Source organism: Montipora capricornis, chromosome 6, assembly GCF_036669925.1.
Source record: "Montipora capricornis isolate CH-2021 chromosome 6, ASM3666992v2, whole genome shotgun sequence".
Lineage (NCBI taxonomy): Eukaryota > Metazoa > Cnidaria > Anthozoa > Scleractinia > Acroporidae > Montipora > Montipora capricornis.
The window spans coordinates 53,840,292-53,862,791 of record NC_090888.1 but is presented as its reverse complement, the minus strand read 5'-3'; the positions used below and the strand labels follow the sequence as shown (position 1 = coordinate 53,862,791).

The 22,500-nt window shown below is 39.7% G+C and overlaps 2 protein-coding genes across 5 annotated transcripts in view; one reads left to right on the top strand and one right to left on the bottom strand.

The window, feature by feature from the left end:
* The window catches only part of LOC138052498 (neuropeptide FF receptor 1-like), an 11,700-nt gene extending 7,895 nt beyond the window's left edge, over nucleotides 1-3,805 (top strand). For all 3 annotated transcript variants that reach the window (XM_068899023.1, XM_068899024.1, XM_068899025.1), the window contains 3 exons: nucleotides 149-413; nucleotides 1,081-1,338; nucleotides 2,658-3,805. In XM_068899023.1, the coding sequence (XP_068755124.1) occupies nucleotides 149-413; nucleotides 1,081-1,338; nucleotides 2,658-3,041 (907 nt within the window). In that variant the 3' untranslated portion in view covers nucleotides 3,042-3,805. The remainder of the gene's footprint in view (nucleotides 1-148; nucleotides 414-1,080; nucleotides 1,339-2,657) is intronic.
* The window catches only part of LOC138052495 (BUD13 homolog), a 42,755-nt gene that overhangs the window by 15,357 nt on the left and 4,898 nt on the right, over nucleotides 1-22,500 (bottom strand). The window lies entirely within an intron of this gene.

The window sequence follows — 22,500 nt, the reverse complement described above, 5'->3', positions numbered from 1 at the left end:
AACCACAATCCCAAAAATCTTTGCTGGGAAACGTAACATCTCTGAGATACAAGACGGTCCGGAGGCTTTTTAATTTACTGATTATATATCCTCCAGAGATATTGATTGAATCGGTTGCGTTCTATTAATTTATTTTTTTATGTCTTAGGACTCCTTTCAACTATCTCCTTTTGAACCTCGCTGTGGCGGACATCGTTTGTCCTACCTTCCTCTTTACTTCTTTCGTCTACCATCACTCTCTTAATAACCCTGATGCAATTCCTGGGAATGCAATTTGCCTGTCGTTGAGCACGTTGGCGTGGATCGGAGGTTATTGTTCCCTATTCACCCTGATTGCCCTTGCAACGGAACGCTACTGGGCTGTAGTTCATCCACATTCAATTCAGCGAAAACTCACTTGGCGAAAATTGAAGGTGCGATGATTATCCTGCAGAGCGTACACAGTATATACCTGCAAAACTGATTAGTGGTCATTTGCGTAGGAAGATTCCTTTTTGCCAATGTCATTGTAATTTCCTTGCCACCGATACTAGTGTCTTAAGATTACTCGGAGAAATTAATTTCAATTTTTGTTAAAAAAGAGACTGATCACGCAAATAAAAACACTCTATACTCAGTAACGAGCAACAAAAGGGACTGTTGCTTCTCAAAAACCTGTTAAGTATTCGATCAACAATTGATTTTCTTCACTTTTTCTTCGAATCTTGCTTTTAAAAAGCCTTTGGGAGACTTGACGTGGGAAGTATAATCAAATTTGAATGAAACAGTAGAAATACCTTAAAAACGTTGGCTTATTAAGGCAAATTAATCCCCTGGGTCCCTCATCAAATGAAATGAACTTTAACTTCAAACTTCTGATGTCAGTATTTAGCCCTTTCTCATTGCATTTCTTAGGCCAGGAAAGCTGACTTTAATTAGTAAATACTAACCTGTCGTCAATCAAGTTTGGAAAATACTTTGGATACCTTTCCAACCTTTCCCATTCAAATAGTATAATAGTTTTAATTTCGTATTCCTGTAACTCGTTCTCCTTAAATTTCCTTACAAACTGTTACTCGTTCCATGCATCCCATCCTATAGGTAATTATCCCAGGTACTTGGATCCTTGCAGTTCTGTTAAATACCTGGGTATTCGTCGTACAGAGCTTTGGAAGGGAGATCGCTGTAAGGTCTTGTGATCAATTTTGGCATGATAAAGAATTGAAAAAGGCTTTTTGGCTCGTTTTCGCGATCTTTGCTGCCATTTTATCCCTGTTGATGATTGGCTATTACTCCATCGTTGTGTACACTTTGTGGTTCAAACGTGACGATCAAGAGGAGAGATCATTTCAGCGGCAGGTATGAATGAAAATATTACCAGTGCATGTGAGAGTCCATGTGAGACACTCTGATGAAGAGAAAAAAGTCTCGGCACTTCTCGACATTTATGCATTATTGTCAAGGCCCACATTATCATTATAAGAAGCCAAGAGTCTGTCACCCAAGAGTAAATTTAGCCAAATTGGCCCAGCCCCCGGCAGGGTCAGAAGAGTATGTTTTTAAACCAGGTTTGCGGGAAAATAAACAATGAACCAAATCGGCTACCTCAATGTTTTACGCAATTCAAACCCTTTGGGAATAAAACGTTTATCTCTAAGCATTTCAATATCATTTATTAAACAAATACAATACGCAAAGAATCTTAACTCTGGGAGATTTGAATTGGGTCAGCATGTGGTCTATTGTTTTTTTCCCCGCAAAATGGGTATCAAAATAATCAATTATCTGACGCCGATGGGGACAAACCTGATACCAGATTCTTACTCTTCGGAAGTGAACTGTTTTCGGTTCTAACTTGTCTTGGTCAACATTACCACATTTATATTGCTGAGTGTCTTTTCTCTGTTAGAGACGATCTGGGAGCTGAGACCACTTTCCTTTCATACGAAATGTTCACTTTCGGTTTCCATCTTTGGCTCAAAAACTTCTTCTCGCAATTCCCTTTCATGACCCATACGATCTGGAACTTACTGATTTAACAGTTAAGCGTCAAGGTATGATATGCCATTTGTATTCTCGAATTTCAAAAAAAACATCTCGGGGGTAATGTTTTTTCCCCGAAAGAAAGAGACATGTTGTTGCTTCTCAGAATTCCACCTTGGACATGTCCTTTCAATTACACGATGTAACATCCGTCATCACAGCAATCAACAAAACAATGTTTCTGAGCTGGGTGATTTCATAGAGATAGTTATCACAACAGCTAAAACCGAACGTTCCATCGGTTCTTCGACCTATACACTGCCAAGTGCTGCTATTGTGTCGTGTCACAGTTGTCAGGAAGTGTCCAAGATCTTTCATGTAAATTAAGATCTATTCTCACGCAAACGTTTTCTTTTGTTTTAAATTGATCATGCTGATCACGCGACAGAAAGCCAGCAAAACATGCCATCATTAAACGTTCTGCAATGAACCTTCATCCCAGATAAAGAGAATCGGTTGAGTCATATTTTCGTTACCCGTGGGAATGAATTCATCCCCGGCTGGAAGGTGACCCAATGCCCTACGTTGAATTATTTTCTTTATATTCTCTTTGACACTAATTTCAAATGAGGTCTCAAAAGGTCAGCACCATCCTTTATCCAGCATCTAATCGAACCATCTTTTTTCTTACACAGGGTGTGCTGAAAGTACGGAAACGAGTGACCTTGATGATTTTGTCTGTTACTACACTCTTCGAAGTTTGCATTATTTCAGAGGCCGTAATTCACGTTTTGAAGGAGTTTGGCCTCTGCACAATCAGCGATGTTGCAATTCCCATAGCTCACACCATGATTGCTTTCAATTCAGCTGTCAACCCGTTTGCCTATGCTCTGATAAACCAAAGATTCCGGGAGAAGATGAAAGGAATGCTATGCAATAGTTCATGTGCAAGTGAAGGAAATATCAAAGCTGGTCATCCACGAATTATCAGACTCCGGCAGGTTTTCTGGAAAAGTAGGATCGGGGATCGAGGATCGAGAATCGAGAATCAAGGATCGGGGATCGAGGATCGATCATAAGCTAAACTAAAGCTTTTTTATTTGTTTTAAATAAAGCAAGAGTCTAGAATCAGTTGAGTGCACAGAAATTAAGACAATAGTATGATCCATAGTTTCACTTTAAAATTTAAATCAAGGACGCTTTGGTGAAAGCCAAATACGGAACTAACAAAGATTCCAGAGTATTTGTTTCCTGCGCTTGTGGGCTTATTTCCTAGACAGACTTACGGGAAAACAACATCATGGGACGCAAAGCGTAGCCCATGATGTCAATAAGAAAAACTTTCCATCTACTATATATGACGGTGTGTATATATGTGTATGTGTGTATGTGTGTGTGTGTGAACGCTGTTGGATAGCCAACTTGAGAAAAGGATCCAGCCGGATACGCAACGCTACCTCCTAAAAAATTGTAACTTGCATGAATATATCGAACAGAGGATGGAGCGAACTTTTCTCATGTAATTGAATGTCCCTTTATCGTACGTTTCGCCCGTTCGGGCTTCTTCAGCAACACTGTACAAGATAATGCATACTTGGAATAAAAATTCGTAAAACTAGTCTGGACTTTTACATGTAACAAACAATGGAAAAATTATGTAAATACATATGATAGATAATTATCGTAAAACAAAGGTAAAGGTAAAAAACATGTTAAAAAAAGACTATAAAGTATAAATCCATAATAGGCAGCTAAATGGGTGTTGATTGAGACGATAACGAAGGTCAAAATAAAAACTAAAAACAAACTAAGTCCGATGGCTAGTGATTAAAAATGACGCTGAGCGGTGGCTGGTTAGATTTCCGCTTGGAAACACTGTTTTCAAGGCATTGGGCGGTCTAAGACCCAGAAGGCGGGGGGGGGGGGGGAGGGGGCGAGACAAGAGATGCGTAGTTGTGAGGTTGCATTTATAAGAGCAAACCAAAGTTAGTCTGGGGGGTTGGGGGTGGGTAGCCTGAGTTAGATTTTAGTGAGTTGGCTTTTGACTTTGTCAATCATAGTTAGTATTTATGTGGCATGGCTTTCCAGTAATCGAATGCCTACAACTTTGAAATGACCCAGAACCAATGTCTTATATAGGAATTAATTAGTGCAAGTCAGACAAAAAACCTTAGCTTGACCCTTAAAGGAAAAGAAGGAAAGATAATTCATAGCATGTTAAGTGAAATTATGTACAATCGGTTTCGGTTCGTTTGCGATGTTTAATAAATAAAAAATTGCTGTGTACTAATTGAGTGTTGAATTTTGGTAAAAACAAAATTTGTCAAATGTTTCTACAGCACCATGTCAATATGAGAGTAGAACTAGTGCTCCCGCAGTCCTGCAATCCCACAGTCGAGGATGGTTGCTTTAAGAACGAAGCATACTGCAACATATATGTTGGGGGATCCGGGGAACAGAAAAATTCTATTTCTCGCTATGCAACACGTGGGAATTCAAACACAAGAAATTAACTCCTCAAGCTGGACATAATCGTTGACAAAATGAGATCATTCGACTACAAAAGTCCGAAAATAACAGCTTACCTTGAAATTTGAGGAACCCGATCATTTCTCCGAGTTGCGTGACGTTATCTGAGCTGTTTTTTAGGACGCAATTTTCCCCATCCTCGGAGACCCAGGGGCAGTTAGTGGGGCGGGAAAAAGTCTAAACGGGCGAGGAAAAAAATCGGGCGAACCCCCTGGGTCTCCGAGGATGAATTTTCCCTTTCGTAAACAAGTGATGCCATTTGGACGAAGCTGAGAACAATTTTCACTGTTAAGTTTGTCGTTTGCAAATGAGGAAAAATACTTAATATAGGACTAGATTAGCAGCGTATGTCACTTAGAATTTGGAAAAACTGAGAAAAAACCTTAGAAAAAATTAGAAAACAAATTAGAAAAAGTTGATCGAACGATGTCGCACTCGGTTCAATGGCTTTAGAGCAAATGCACTTAACCTCTACCCTACCGAAACATCGACTTCAACTTGGCAATTTAAAGTATTTAAAGGCCCACCTTCAACCGACAAGCTTTTTGTTATGGAAATGCGCATCGATTATCGTAGCGATCTGGTTGGATGAATTTCTGCTTCGACGGGATTTTCGTATATGAAAATTGTTCCACGGCACGCATTGCCTGTCGGTTGAAGGTAGGCCTTTAAAGGAGAACTGAAGATGAAAATGGAATATATTTTCCTCCCCCAAATTTGTAGTGCCTGACTTAGTTAAAGCAAATATTCCGATATTTGAGGGGTTCCTTACATTTTGACGTCTTTATGAGGACAGAAAGATCCGTATTGATCACTCGATGGAAGTCCGCCATTTTGCCTGTACTATAGCAGGCTTGGACGCGAAGCGTGACGTCATTGTTCACGCGGGGAAACTTGAAAAATGGTTCAGTGCGCTATTATGGCGTGCCGTTTCGGACAAAATACTTGTTCTAGAATATCTAATACATCTAGCAAATACATACAACTTATCTTGGGAAATATACAACTTCTGGAGATAAATATATCACTTATTGTGAAAAATATACTACTTACTACCAAAATATACAACTTGTTGGGCAAATAAACACCTCTGTGTAAAAAGTACGACTTACATGAAAAATGTACCGAAATTCGGAAACGTACAACTTGTGTTGTAAAAATAATACTTCGCCCGCGGTGTTTTGGTCAGCTGACTGTCGCAAAAGCCTTGTACCCTAGGCAAGATGGCCGCAAGAAATATGTCGTCTGTCTTGTCGTGTGCGGAGCGTACAGCTTTTCTGGATGTGTTACACGTAGGAGAAGACACATATCACGAATTTGAAAGGGAATTTTTTGTAGCTGATAGCCTAACAATTGAAAGACTCCGAGACCGTTGCCTAGAATTCGTTATCTCCCTTCTCGTTGTCTCAAGACCACTGGAATCTCAGCAAAATGTTATGGATCCTTCTAGCAGTTATCGAATTCCAATCACTTATTCAACGCCTAGAAGAACGACTTAGCTTAATTGATAAAAGAGAAGTCCATTATTCATGTCCAACCATGTCATCAAAGAGAAGAGGGCGACCAACCCTGGTAATTCCAGAAGAACAACTGGTCTGGATGGGTTAAGATCACTTGGGTTTTCATGGTCTGGTATAGCTAAAATGTTGGGTGTATCAGAAAAAACTATAAGGCGCAGAAGAGAAAGTTACAGTATGGCTTCTTATAGGGAACTTTTCTCTGAAATAAGTGATAACGAGGTTGATAATCTAGTTGAACATGTCCTACAAACATCACCAAATTCTGGTGAAAAGATGATCATGGGCTGGTTTAGATGAAGAGGAATCCGTGTCCAAAGGTGGAGACTTAGACAGTCAATAATGCGGTGGACCCAGTCGGCAGAGAACTCAGGCAAAGAACTGTAACTAAGAGACGAGTTTACTGTGTGCCAACTCCAAATTCTTTGCGGTAAGAAATTAACTACAGGCATAAAATACTACTTAAGCTTATATTATGCCCACAAAATTGATTTTTGTGTTTGAGCTCATTAAAGTTAATCCTGCCAACATTTGCATGCACACATTCACTGGCAATGTTATGCAAGAAAATGAATGTCAGTTACAACTGAAACATGTTACAAAGGGTTGCATGTGTTTATTGCCTGCTGCAATGTAATGAAAAGCCAATGCTTAAAGCAAAATTAGGCCACTTTCACTCTTCATTTATTAAATTAATCAGTTTTGTAAAGCAAAGTCAATTATCTTAATTCCTCAGGCTTTCAAAAAACTTCAAAAGTTGACTGAAATGGTCTAAATTGTGCAATTTTGATCATACATTAAAGATAGCATTGTTCTGAATTGCAATTTTTTCCTTGATCCTAAAGTCACAATTGTAATCATGTGGTTGTTTTTTAGGCATCTTGATGGTAACCTGCGATCAGGTTCTATTTTAGTTTCGCGTGCTACGTAATGTGGAGTTGGCGAAACGAAAAATAGAGCCTGACCAAATTCCTCTTCGAAATTCCTTCCGCCCACCTTTTTTGATTGATTGACATGTCCTTCGTCGGCCAATCAAATTTACTTCCATTACACCAATACACGCGTGGACGGCAGATTCACGCTATTTTGTTTGACCAAAGTTAATTACCGTGGGAGGAATATTATAAACGAATTCGAAAGTTACCGTTGGCTTTAATTTGAGAAAAACACATTTAAAGCATGGGGAATGTTTTCGACGACTATATTGCGGCAAAGGCCGGTGTAATTCTCCCTCCGAACTTCACTGAATATGCAATATTTTAAGCTTGACATCTTAATTTGTAATTGAGATAACCTAGCATTTTGTCGTTGGACGGTTTGGCAATAGATTTTTAAAGAAAAAAAGAGAAATACATTATTCCTTTAACGTGTTTCCCATGAAGGTTTCTTTGGTGATTTTTTCGGGTAATACTTCAGTGCAGTGTATTTCTAGAATTGCGCGCAGTAAAATCATGATACGTTTGGCTGTTAATTTTTTGATGGAGTACGAACAGTAAGATGGACTCGCAAAGTTTCTTTTATTGTTGTACAATTGATCTCTCTGGAACATTGCATTTTAGTTTCTGGAGTGTGAGTTTTAAGTTAAATCAACTGGAAATATTATGAAGTGTGCAAAAAAACCGTGTCATCAGTGATGTACAGTAAATAAATAAAGCCGTTTGATACACAGATATTCAAAACATGCATTCGTGTAACTTGCGATTTTATCAGCATCTCCTCCTGTTGATATATATGTCCCTTGTCTCATCCAGGAAACCAATATGCATCGGCTTTCATTGCCATTTGAAAGAACCAGCTATTTAGCGGCTTTCAAAACATCAGGGAACTTCGTGCCAAAGTTCTTTCAACCCCATGGACACAGAGCTCGACAACGGAATCTCTCATTTCACTCGTTCCAGAGATTCAAACCCGATTCTGGACAAGTTATGAGATATTTCAGATGGCATATCTCCATTTATACAAAAAAAATCAAGTTGCACCGTCCACAGCATTGTAAGAACAAAAGGGAGCAAATTTCTTCGTACACTTATGGCGGATTAGTCTCGAGGACTTCACGAGAGCTCCGCGCAATCACGATGGCATTTTCACTTCCGGCGTTTCAACAGCCAATCAGATCACGAGTTTGGTCGGCCAAAATTTGGCCGACCGTCCGGAATTCTTGAGAGACTTTTGGTCAGGCCCAATTTTAGCGAGCGACGACATAAGAGAACATATGGGCGAAGCTAAAAATGGGCCTGATCGCAGGTTATCTTGATGGTCACCACAAATTAATAAGGTGGTGCATCGTCATCCATGGTGCAGGCCTTCTGATAGGGTGCGATTAAAAAATGCAAATTATGCGATTTTTTCAGGGCAGATTGTGCGATTAAAAGGCCAATTATGCGATAATAATGTAAATTATGCGATTTTTTTCTCAGCAATTTTAAGCTTGTTTTATAAGGTTTCAGGTTAAGAAAACCACTTTTTTGCTGCCCTAAAGACATTTTGAACACAAAGGAACAGTAATTACGTATCTCGATCGGCATTAGTTGGGATAAATAAAAAAAATGAGGTCTTCTGCACTACCGGTGCACCACGTAAAAGTTGAAAGGACACAGCTAAAATGCCAAATGAATGATCAAGGTGCTTGTCAACCACGAACTTCCGAAGATGGTCAATCACAATAGGGCCATACCCCCATTTATACGAGAGAAAATAAGCCGCGGGTTTCTCTGGCCGCGGCTTACAGAAGACTCGAATGTTCACCCCGTACCGTATAAATGGTACAAAATCTACGTTCACGTCTTTTTCAAGCCGCGGCTTATATTGACCTGGGAATATATATTCGTATAAATAGTTCCTTTTGCGTATTTTGTACACCGTGGCTAGAGTAAACCGCGGCTTATTTTCTCTCGTATAAAAGGCCCTAATATTGCACGACCAGAAAAACATCAGTCCATCGTCCACGTGGAGCGTTTCTTGCTTGATCGTGAGCTGTGAGATTGGGCGGAAGGTGGGAACTTCCTTCTTCGTCGAAGAAAAGCGAGCGTTTTTCACAACGAACTTATGCATGAATAAGTTTTTATCAGTTTTCAACTAAAGAAACTACATTTTGCCGAAAAACTTACAACTTCGCTTATTTCTCACAATTTCTTCTCTAAGAGAAGGCAACTGTGTCATTTCAGTGGTGTGTATATAAGGGCATGTTTGTGTTGCACCAATAGAAGGAGACTCGTACCAGGTCCCCGACATGAAAAATAAAGCCTTGAACCTCGAATGTTTACGACATCGAAGGTGACAAAGGTTTTTTAGCCTTTTTCCAAGATAAATCATCGTAAAAATGGCGTATTTATGCAGGACTTCTAAGAAACGTGTTGATTTATGTTTCATTTATGAATTTTGTGCGTCCTTTTGTAAAGTATGCGATTTTCGTGAATTGTGCGATCGGATGCGATTTGAGGCCGATTGTGCGAAATCGCACCATCGCGTAATATCAGAAGGCCCTGGTGCATAGATGGATTTTCCCGCACTGTTGTGTTCCTCAAAGCATCACAAATAATGAAGCATCAACAGTTCTGGACCTGTTTGTCGCAGCTACCAATATTTACCATTATCCTAGAAGGATACGCACTGATTATGGGACTGAAAATGTGGATGTTGCCATACTTATCTAACTCGATATGGTGTGGATTCCAAACCAGTGTTAACTGGACAATCAGTTCACAATCAGCGTATCGAGAGATTGTGGCGTGATGTTCACAAGTATGTAGTCTCTTACTATAAGAACATCTTTTACTTTTTAGAAGAGAGAGAGGGTTTGGATCCTAATGAGAAATAGATTTATATGAATTGCACTATATCTATATTCCTACATTAAACAACACTATTGATCAATTTGTTATGCAGTGGAATAACCACCCACTGTCAAGGGAAGGAGGACACTCTCCTCTTCAAAAGTGGACAGGAGGATTTTATCAGTATGCACAATCTGATTACATGACTGTCAGGGAATTGTTGGATCCAAGAAGAGTTGATCACCATTATGGAATTGATGATAATGCACCCCTGCCTGAACTTCAGACAGAGAATCACATTGAAGTACCCAGGTCTACATCCAATTAACAGAGAGGGAATTGTCTACTCTACTAAATGATGTGAACCCACTGTCTCATGATGGCGAGCATGGCATCTCCTTGTATGAGATTAGCAAGATATCTTTAATGGAATATTAAACATGTAATACATAAATAATTAGCATCAATGGCTAGCTAATCAATAACAAGGGAACTGTGAATGTGTCAGTTGATAGGAATCTGTGATTACAATACATGCTGCATTTTACAAACTACATTCTATACTTTCTCAAATCCCATAATACTCTCTTTTTCCCGCAAAAACTTGGATATGCATTGTTTACGATTTCTCTTGGGATATCTTTGTGTCCCAGGATAAATTGCAAACATTGATTATGCAAAGTTTTTGGGGTAAAAGAGGTGTATTATGGGGTTTGAGAGAGTAGAGAATACTGTATATACCGAGTACAAAATGTTTACTCTCAAATTTGAAATTACACAACTTAGTCTTAGCTTAATTGCAATGTGTTCCACTGTTTGTGATATGATAAAAAAATGAAAACTTTAAAACAACAACATAAAGTACTGTACTTACGTAAAATATGATGCCGTAACAATAAATTAAATGTTCTTTAGCATTGCCAAAGCCAACTTCATTTTCTAAGGCATGTGTTAGAAGACTATTGAACTCGTTTGGGGTCTTGCAATTCCCCTTTGCAAAAACAGAGTTAAGGAGCAAGTTGAAGACAATGGATACCTCTTCACAGTCTCTTCTGTTTCATAAAAACTCAATAAGTTATGGGACCATCAAAGCCCAGTACTAGTTGGCACGGTACAGTGTCTGCCCCTGTGGTGAAAACAACAAGTCTTCCAGGGTCCACAAAGACCGTTCACTTCGTCTCTTCTAGGTCTTGCAGGTACAGGTCCAAGCAATATATTGTCTTTGTCTTCCTTGTCCCTATCATTGAAACCCTTGTCTGAGTACATAATAGAGTTACAATTTCTTGAAGCTTGTGGCGCACTGATCTTTTGATTCCCCACACCCAAAACAATCTTTAAAATGCCAGGGTTTGTTTCGTCACCAGATCTCCAAACCCACTAATAGAGTTAAGGCCTTTATGGAATTGTTGGATTTCTGCATGGACAGAAAAGAATAATTCCTGTATACAAAAAAACACAATAAATGTTTATGCTATTTGAAAAATAATTGTGTATAACAGAAACGTGTTATCCACAGTCAAAACTTTGTTCAGTGGAACAACTGCTGAATGGCTGGCCATCTACCACACTGTTGTCTAGGTGTTATCCAAGCCAATGTGTTCTACGTAATGCAAAGGCCCTTGTGACCACTAATTTTGTAACAGTTGTAACACAATAAATTTTACAACAGTTACATTGTCAAACAAAAATTGAATATAAGCCTAAGGTAAAGTTTACCTTATGAACCCAACCTAGTTTAATAAAGGTATAAATAAATATACATCTAATGGAAATGACCTGTACAATTGGATAATGGCAGGGTGGGGGACTTAATAAAGAGTGTCTGGTACCAACACGGTTCCTTACCAAATTGATGCCCACTGGTACCTGTTAAGACGGCAATGCTGGATCTCACTTTTCTTGCTAAAATCAGCTGTGAAGACCCCTTGAGTAGCCATGGTTTTAGCAATTAAATCCACCACCTGACTACTTTTTGTATGTCATGACTTCTCCCTCACTGAACACATACCTTGTAACCCTTTAAGGACCTCCTTGATTCTTCATCACAACCAGCCGTCGAGTGCCCTGACTTGTGTTAAATGGATAGATCTTTCATGACGGAAAATGCTTTCTAGAGAAAGACATTTGGGCCCAGGACCACCCTGGAGAACACACCATTGCCACACAACTTTCCAGCTAACTCATTATTATTCTCACATGGAGTCAGCTCCAGGTCATGAGGGGAAAAACCATGTACCATGAGAAATGCCAAGATTCTTAAGTGACATCATAAGAAGTTTGAAAAATTCTCTCCTTGGCCCACCAGAAGTCTACTCCATTCTTCACCTGAGAACATGATGTGGACTGGGCGAACAAATGACAAATTTGCCTCTTTCTAAGGCTCTAAGAGCACTTGACAGAACGGTCTTTCTGCTTATTACAACGTTGACATGCGAAGTTACACTTGGATTGTCCAAGTTATCATCCACAAAACTCTGGGAGGTACATCAGATGCTTGTTGCCATCATTCATGGTGGAACAGGGAACCTCTCTGTCTTTGATCTTCCAGGCTTGCTTGAATGGCAGGCAATGTAAATCTAACATCTTCCTCACAATTCTTATCGAGCTACATTGACTCTCATCTGGAAAACATGTTAACATACCAGTGTTCGTCATCCACACCATAAGGTTGTGATTCCTCTTACAGCGTTTGCTCTGCGTACTGCAGCTGGGTTGTGAGAGGCAGGCAATACCCCACCCACGAAGGGCTTGTACTTGCTTATTCTCACCAGCACTCGCAGTCATTTGATGTATTTTCTTCTTTGGCGGCCCCAGTAACCTCTTGATTCATGCGTTGATTTTAAAGCAAAGGGAGAATCAGTAAAACTCTCATCATCCTCACTTTCCAATGGATCATCTACCTTCCTTCATCACCTGTGACAACTGCCATAGCCAACGTTTTCAAGCTCTCATTCATTGCACTTCTGTAGTGACTCTGATATACAACGGACCTTGCTTGGACACCGGTGTTCGCCACCTTTCCGGTGAAAGGACCAGAGTTTCTTCCGACTATTTTTATTGCCAACGGCATCTGACAAAATAAAAACTTTGGCTCTGAGAAGCATCATTAATTTCAGGTCAAAGAGTTCATTGCACTTACATCTAATTCTTTCCTTCTTTCTTGGCATTTCAATCAGGAAATTCCACCGCACTAGCAGCAAAGTTCTTGATATATAGCGCGTCTCTCTGAACTGTCCACGTGGGACTTCATCAACCTTCGGAGATGGCAGTTAGAAGTTAGAATACATCCTTTAAAACAGCTTTAGATACACTACTGGATCCACAAATGGGCCGATGTCCCCTTCTTTTTTTCCACGCTTTTTCCCTTTCCCTGGAACCCAGTTTTTGCACTTGGATTGAATACACCATTACGTGGCCCGACTCGCGGATACTGACGCAGACGCCGCAGAGTGGCTTGAAGATTGCCCGCGGATGACTTTCCGAAATAATTGCCTGTAAAGCGGCTTCCTCTAGCTTCTGTTTTTGTTTTCGGTTTATTAGCTTGATCATCTTTGGAGCTATTACTAGCCTACACTGCTGGATTCATTAAGCGAGATTACAAGTCTTAAAACGGGCAAACGAAAATGGCGGACAAAGAAAAGCATAGCAGGGCGAGAAAGAGCCCCTGGGGACAAGTTCTCTTACTCGACAGGCCAGTTCCACAGCAGCAGGGGTAATTCTCAATTTCTGATTGAGTGCCGGAGGAAATTCCCTTTGTGTTTTTTCTGCCCAATCAGAAATCAGCAGGCCGTGAAGTCGTTTCGTGTCTTCGTACACGGAGATAAAACTTAATCGCCATGTTCGCCTGGTTTTGCTCGATGGAGAAAGTCTCATCAACAGCACAAAATGTACAGGAAATCGTTCGGAGTATCGGCGGAGAACATCGCTGGACCTTTCGCAGGTATCAGTTACAGTAGCGTATTGTCAAGTGGTGGCGAGGGGTTTTGTAAAAGATGTCCTCCCCGATTCACCTAAAATAGCTGACTGTGATTAATTGAGATTCTGACAGTTGAATTATTTTTATTCTGTCCCTTTTCCTAGTCGAGGGTATTTTCTATTGTAGATTTCTAGCATCAATTTCTGTTGCTGAAACTTTGCTAATCTCGAGAGCAAACGTTTGCTTCTGAATGCTGCCAAAGTAACAGCTGGTGTGTTCTTTAATAGCCTTGCAAAGGGCAATACCCAGGCTGTGCAAATGTGCTTGCAATTCCTTTGAGATAATTTTACTTGGATGAATGGACAATAATCTGAATTAAAGACAGTTGCAAAGAAACATAGGAAAGAGACTGTGACAATATGTTTTTATGTAGCACCGTAAGTTGGGTTGTCATTAATGTTGTTTTAAAGCAACAGTAATTATGCTCTAACGAAATATTGTTTGCTATTTCATATTTCATGCAAAAGTGTGCTGGTGTTATCTAGACAGTAATAACAAAAACAGAGTCATGAGGTTTCTAAAACAATGCTGAAAGAAATCGTCTCCATAATAACATGAGTTTGGATCCAGGTAGTACATAATATTCAGTTGTACTTCTGCAAATATAAAATCGTAACCTTGATATTTCTCTTACCGCAAAGATCCTAAAAATGTGACAACTTTTAATAATAGCACAATATTTCAGTTGAGGGAAACAAAATAGAACTGCAAAAAAAGGAAAAAAGGAAACAGCATACTCTTTCTATAGTAAAAGTACCAGCATAAATATCATACTCAGGCAAATTGCAAAATGTCACTGCTACATAATGTAGATAGACAAATCTTTGAAGAGGTAAAAGAGCACTCTACAGGATGACAGAAATGTGGTCACAGATGAAAAGATAAATTATTTTCTCAGGTTAAGGAAGATTGAAAGGATTTTCTACTCTTAATAGTCGTGTGTCCCATGGGAAAAGATTACTCCAATCCTTACAAAAGGGCAACAGCTTCATTATCATACCTGTGTAATACTATTGTGAGGCAATGTTTAAAGGGTGTTTGCTGGTTACCAACTGTTGGTATGGTAATGGTACAGTACTAGTGCTACTCAAAACCCTCTAAAACTTGGTTTTTGAAAAGTATCTTGAAAACCAATTCAGTGAGCAGTACATGATGTGAGAAAGAACTAAACTGAAGTAGAGTTCAAAATACTTATGAAAAAGCTGAAAGATGAAAAACCTCCACTGCATAATTTTTGAAAATTCCCCTTAAGAATGCAAAATAACGCTTCTCACATTGTTTCCAAAACAAATCAGGGAAGGACACTGGACGAACTTTTGATATAAACCTGAAAAAATCTAACAAACTCTATTTTCGGTTGTATAATCTTGATTCATTATCCTTTGGAGTGGCTCAGGTGGCTTGTGGCATTAAGCTGATGAGCGCTCGGATTGAACACCTGTTTTCCTAAGCCCTCCTGAAGAATAAGGAATGTGTGCATCTTGGTTGTAATAAGTTAAACGAAGTAATTCACAATTAAACTTGAAACTTAAGGATATGCCATTAACAACGCTGGCAAATTTTATTTTCTTAGTACACTGTCAGTATAATTTAAAACATGTGTTTCCCTACAGTCGACATACAGTGTGTATGTATACATAATTATTGGAAATGTTCATACCTCATGTGCCTGGATTTTAAGTTTGATGGAAAACTTCTTCAAGTACATACATACATACCATACATACATACATACATACATACATACATACATACCATGCTTTTAATTGCCCGCTCCCCATAGGGGCTTGTCAGGGCCAATGCCAATCAACGAATACACCAGAACACTAACAACAAACAACTGTTAAGAAATTCCAAACTGGCCGGAGGCAAAACCAGTTGGATATTTACAAGGTGCAGCTGGGAAGTTTAACCAGGGAACTACCCATGAACCACATTCCAACTTCAGCGAGTGGTCAGAGCGGGTCTTGACCCCGTGATCTCCGGATCTCAAGGCAAGCGCCCTATAATCACTTGGGCCCACAATGCCTCCTCAGTATTCTCAAAAAATTCACCATAAAGGTTGCGCTTTCCTCTTTTTTTGTTAACAAAAACGTAAGCACGCCCTCGAGAACAGTCGTCAACTGTTTCTTTCGGGTGGCTCCATCGTGAACAATATCGTGAAGAGAACACGAGCTCGATAAGCGATGAATTTGGCAGAGCATTACAATAAAGTCGTGCTGCATGCTGTGTGCTCGACATACCAGTTCTGGCCCGTGCCACATCAAGAGTTGCTCGCTATTAGCCAAAGTTCTGCCACAGCAATTTCATGTAAGAAATCTAGAAATAACCTCGACTAGGAAAAGGGGGGCAAGAATAAAAATAATTCAATTGTTCGTTAGATCAAAATTTAATCACTGCTATTTTAGGTGAATCGGGGAGGACATCTTTACAATAAACCTCGCACACTTGAAATACGCTACTGTAACGATACCGCCCCCCCGAAAGGTCCGAGCGTATTTCTCCACCGAGACTCCGAACGACTTTCCTGCTACATTTTGTGCTGTGATTGAGACTTTTCTCCTCGAGCAAAACCTTGCCAAACGAACCAGGCGAACATGGCAATCAAGTTATAAGTTATCTCCGTGTAAGAAGACACGAAAAACGACTTCACGGCCTGCTGACTTCTGATTGGGCAGAAAAACACAAAGAATTTCTGGCACCAATCAGAATTGAGAATTACCCCTGCTGTTTGGGAAAAAAACTGGCCTGGTAAGATACTTGTCCCCAGTGGCTCTTCCTCCCTGCTATGCTTTTCTTTGTCGCCATTTTCTTTGGACCACGTTTAGACTTCCCCTTGGCCTCCGCGATCTGCCCCTGGGTATCCGAGGAATGGATATGCGCTCCGTCCATATTGAACAACTGGCGGAATTATATGTGGACAGATCATGTGGGACAGGCCTTCTGGCTTTTGCGACAGTCAGCTGACCAAAACAACCGCGGTCGAAGGTATTATTTTTACAACACAATTTGTATATTTCCGAATCTCGGTACGTTTTTCATTGTAAGTCGTATAAACTTTTTACAGCAGAGGTGTTTATTTGCCCAACAAGTTGTTATAGTTGGTAGTAAGTTAGTATATTTGTTCCCACAATAAGTGATATATTTTTCTCCATAAGTCTTGTATATATTCACTCCGTAGGGAATGAATAATGGCTCAATTAGTCCGTACGAGATAGCGTACCAATCAGATTGCTTCAAATACCAAGGATCACTGAGTGGAGGATATACTACTTGTTATTATTCAATTCTCAAACTCGGATAATCCATTTCGCGTGCTCTGATTGGTTCACTCAATCTCGGTATCCAGCTCACATACCTTAGTTTGACCTTTATATGGTAAATTGATTGCAGCTAAGCGTTTTTTTTTTCCCCCCGGAAAGCGAAATTTCTCTCTGAATGAAAGCTAAAAAAAGAAAAAAAAACTTTTTGGGGGGAGAGTTTTGATCAATTCCGACGTGTAGAAGAACCCGAAAAGGCAAAGAAATTTTTGTGTGATGAGCCTACGTATTATTGACCTTAAGGTATTAACACATGATTGCATCTGCTCAAGATTTTTTTGCGATTGTAGCCTTCGGTTTCTCGCTTTTTTTTCGCTCCGTTATTTCGTGTACTTCCAATTTTTTTGGATGTTTAAGGGACATCTTAATAAAACAATTATTCCCGTTCGCTCTTGTTTGAATATGATGAGACTGGTTATTGCATAACTCGGCGATACGCGACTCGTTGGCTATTTACCATCTCATATCCAAACGGCGCGTTCATGGAATAATTGTTGAAATTTACAACCATGTCCTACAAATATCAGTAACTGTAGACGCATCACGTTTTGGATATGAGGTGATTCTTCTCAGCCAACTCGGTGCTACGTTGCCGCGTTGGCTAATCTGTCATCTCATATCCTACGTGCGCCTCGTGGATAACTGATAATTATTCAAATTAATCAGACCCCGGGTATTGCGTTCTCGATTATCAGCTTATCTACCGTATAAATTTAATATGAAAAACCTACTTGAGTCAGAGGATTGCCACCGCTGAAAAAATTAAATTTGGCTTTCATTTCCGAGTTGTCCAGGTGTTGTCAATTTTAATGAAAAGTTAATAAAACAGTTATTCCATTCCGCGCTAGTTCGATATGAAACTGTTAATGTATCCGGCACGCGATCGAGGAATAAATTGTTAATTAGATAAGCAGTCGAGGAAAAGGGAGTGAACAAGATACTTGTCTTATAAAAGAAATCAGGACTATTAAGTTTCTTTATTTACTTTTTGTTTTATCGCGAGGTTGATGATTTCGATTGAAGCACACTTTATACACTGTACTCCTTGAGCCACTATATATGAGACGGTACTCACATGACAACTTAAGTTCAGAACTTTTTCTAAGTTATCTATAATTTTTTCGAATAATCAAACAACGGTAGGTTCCCCTTGTCACATGCTGATCGAGTGATGCGCAGTTTCAGAGGTATTTTTCCTCTTGGCTTTCAGTAGGATAACTGTTATTTCCTGGTTTCCTGATGGAATCGGCACAATTACGAGGGTGGACACTTTAGGCTATGTATAAGGCAACTATCGTTAAAAAGCTATTTCATCATTCTCGTCTATTCCTTGCGCACCAAAGGCTCACAGCTGCTCGCGGGAGGTTTGTATGTTAGTCCACTAATACAAGGGTCATCATTTATCTAGACACGACTTTTCTTGAGACAGTTTCAAGCATGGTTTGATTTAAATGTTTTTTTTCAATTTCCTTGGTCTTGAAGAAAACAAGGAACCAGCTACTGAGTAACATTTGCTATTTTAAAAAATGTGCCGACATTTAATGTAATCGGAAAAACTTATTCACTTGAATGGCTCAACGGTTTTATTGAGCGATTGTTTTATCGTCTTTGGAAACAGTTTTCAATTAAACTCTGTTGTTTCACCGAACATCGAAGGCTTATGGACTTTATTGAATAGTAGATAAGAAACGAAACGGTTATTACGAAGCCGTTAGTTGAGCAAAACCTCATGCAAATGGTTGGACACCTGTGACATGGTTATGCCGGGTCGTGGTTATAGAGTAAAGTTACAAGCCTGTGTTAAACGGATCGAGGAAGATGCATAATAGTTTGTCCTGGTGTTGTTGCGTCCTTTAGTTTAAACAATTTGGTGGAAGAAACACGTATATTTCGACCGACTTGTCGGTCTTCTTTCAGAGGGTGAATGAAGAATAAAACCGTTTTTGTTCGTTCACCATTCCATTCACGAAACGGTTTCGTTCATTCACCCTTACATCTGCACGTAATTGAGTGTGCTCGTGAAATAACTTGTATATATATATATTATATTATATACCATTTCATTTGCACCGTCTGCTGATAGAGTTCTCAATAGTATAGACCAGAGCGTTGATAATCATCCAGGTGATGTCGATCAACAAAAGATAGGAACTTGGAACTTTTATTTACTAACTAGTTTCATACCGCACAAGAAGTGCGGCACTCCTTAGATATTTGCGGAATTTGAATTTCTAACAGTTGTTAGCGCGCGGAGTTCGGGTTAAACACCTGCGTAGCGCGCGGCAATTGCGGGCTTAAAGTTCTTTAGGAGAAAATTTGTTTGGCCGTACCTACAGGAAGTTACCAGTTCATTTCGCTTGTCTAAGGTCGCTAGTTAAGGTCTACAAATGATAAGATATTTCTCCCACCAGGCACAAATTACATCGGTTCGGACAGGGTTTGTTAAGGAGAGGTTTCAAAATTTTCCAGGTGCATCTTGAATTTCAACCTTGCTTCCTTCTAACACTAAACATGCTTACTGAGCTCTGTCACTGAAGTCTCTTCTTGGGGTTGTTAAAAGAAGGATTTGTGATTGGCAATCTTGTTTTAACCAGAAGTTATCATGGAGTCCAACATAAGTTTGGGCTGGCCAGTTAGTTCAGTTGTCACTGTTTGCTTATTAAAACACCACTGATATAAGGCAATGCCCCGGCCATAGGGCCGTCTGCTGATATTCGGGCAGCTTCCATGCTTTTTCAAAACTGGTGGTGTAAGTTGTTTTCTGTAGGGGTCAGGTATTGTTACCTGTCGATCTTCTGCATTGCGGTTTGGGCATGCAACTGTAGCTGATGTTTGACTGTGTTGCGGTGAAGATTTTGTGTAATACGGGACTCTTTCCGGGGAACTCTTTCGTCAAGGATCTAAGGAACGTTCGCCAAAACGTTTGTAGCCACGGTCGTGCTAAACTGAACTAGCCGCTACCTTCAGACAAGCGTTAATGAACTGGTAACTTGACTGTAGGCACGCAAACAAATTTTTCCCAAGAATTGCCGCGCTAGCAGGTGTTTAACCCCGAACATAACTCCGTTTGCGCTAACAACTGTTAAAATTCAAGTTACAAGACGCAAAGAAAACCGTTTCAAATTAATGGAAAATCTTTAAAAAATGTTTATCAGACCCTACACGCAACATTTTTTAGCAAGAAATGTAAGTCTTTGTCTGAATGAAAAGTCCATAATCATAGGTAAGAAAAAACTGTGTAGCCTTAACAGAAGAAACGAATTAGCAAGTTCCTGCCTCCACAGAAACCGATATGTACTCCGGAACTTTAGAGTACCGTAAATTTAAAATACCGGACATATAACGCCGCCTATATCATGTTTTGTTACCTGAGCAGCCCGCCTTAAAAGTAACGCATTTACTATGACGCAGACCAGGTGTGTTGTCCAATCATGTTTGCCGTATGTTAAGCTGCCAGCTTTCCAATGTTCAACAGTTCTCTCGTTTACAGGATTGTTCTGATACGTGTGGTACTGGTACCCAACGAAACAGTTGCTGGTAGCAATTACACAGCGATGATTACTCGTGAAACCTAAACGTCATGTGGGAAGTGTCATCATATTCAACGCTCTAGGTCCTTATTTAGGCTAAAGAGCACAGAATGCTTCCTAACAGACGTTCAAGATTTACTCTGAAGTATATATATTATAATCAACAAGGATGGGGTGCCAGGGGGGTGTTCGCGATTCGAGCCAGTTTAGAGTGCTCAATACAATGTAGAGCCTGTGGAGATTTACAAACATAGCTACACGGTAAATTGATGTGATCAGTTGAAACTGCTGTACGGTTTAAATCAAAAGTGTCGTCGAGTTTTAAGTTTCCTTACGGTGTTCACATCGCGAAACATAGGATACATCTGGTGTCCAAAAATGATGGCAAGGACACCGGTTTGTTTTTATTAGTTTGGTCTTTTATTGAAATCTTTCAAGGGTTATAAAAGTTTGACAAGAAATGGTGCGAATTCAGCATAAAGATCACAAATCTCCTAACTCTTGAGGTTGACCACTGTTTCTGCAAAGTCAAATAATTTACTCTCCTAGAACGAGGTTATTTATGCACCGTAGGTAATTCCATCGTTTTTGGGTTGTGTAAATAGCAGATCTGGCTTATTACTTCATACACAGCGTCACAAATTCTTGCCGTTTTGGCGCTCAATTTTTTTGAAACCCAAGCACGCTTCCACAAACCTGTTTTATGTTCGGCAGTTATGCAGCGACGCTGCGGGCAATATTGTCACCAAGGACTTACACTCTTGCACTCTTTACAAACCGGTGACATAGTGTTTTTTTTGTAGTGCACTTCCCACAAAAACCAAAGACGGAAGTTTCTTTGGCCTAAAAAGTTACTTGTTTTTTTGACTCTAATAAGCGGGAATCTAACATTCCTTCCCTTGTAGTTCATTCACTGTAAGCAAGAACCACGAACACAAGGTGATCACGTGCACCTTTGTGGTGTTCCTAGCACGTGACTCACCGTAGTACCTTTCTTTTCAATAGACCCTCACTGCACCTTCCCTTGATTCATAAGAAGTCAGAGAATGCAGAAATTTTACGTGTTGATTACGAATCGTTTATTGTTCGATTGAAGGGGTGACGGTGCCTTATGCTATGTATTTTGTGTGGTTGGTTTTGAGGGGCTCGTGTTATTGCGCATACGTTCTGCGCATCTGTACGAACTACTTCGGGTTTCCTATCAGTGATAGCCTACCAAGTACAAATGGTACTTTTGCGTGGTTTAAAACTATGCGGAGAAAGTGATCTTAGTAATTACTCATGGTATCAAAGAGAAAATTGGGGGTAACCATCGAGTCATTTTTGAGAAATAATTAAGTCTTCAATTTGAGAAGAACGCCCCCCCCCAATACTTACTTTTGGTATTTTAAAGCTTCTTTACAAATATTAAGTCACCAATTATCTTTGAAACAATGCTGTGGTTACCCCCAATGTTTCCTTTTTGGATTGCAATAACACTTGGTTTAAGATCTACATTTCCTGCATGATCATAAATCGGCGGCAAAAAATACCGTTGACAATAGTAGGCACCGTCCATTAATCTTTCGTTTGAGACTTCGAAATTCAGAGTTTTATATCCAATAATACGCACGTTGCATTAACGTACGTTGTGTGGCAGTTTGTAGTGCACATATGTGTAGGAGCTTAGCTTTGGTCGGGTGTATGTGGGTGTGTCCCCGACTGTTTAGGTAAAAAAAAAAAAACCTAAATCTCAGTGGGAGTTGTAAACAAGACTCGTAATGACGATCAAATATCGACAATACTTTAAATTATTTGAGGTGACGAGTCAAAACAGTCCAGAGGCACAATACAAATCAATATGAATAATTTCTAAAAAAAAAACACGGTTTGACAACGGCCAGCATCAAGCAA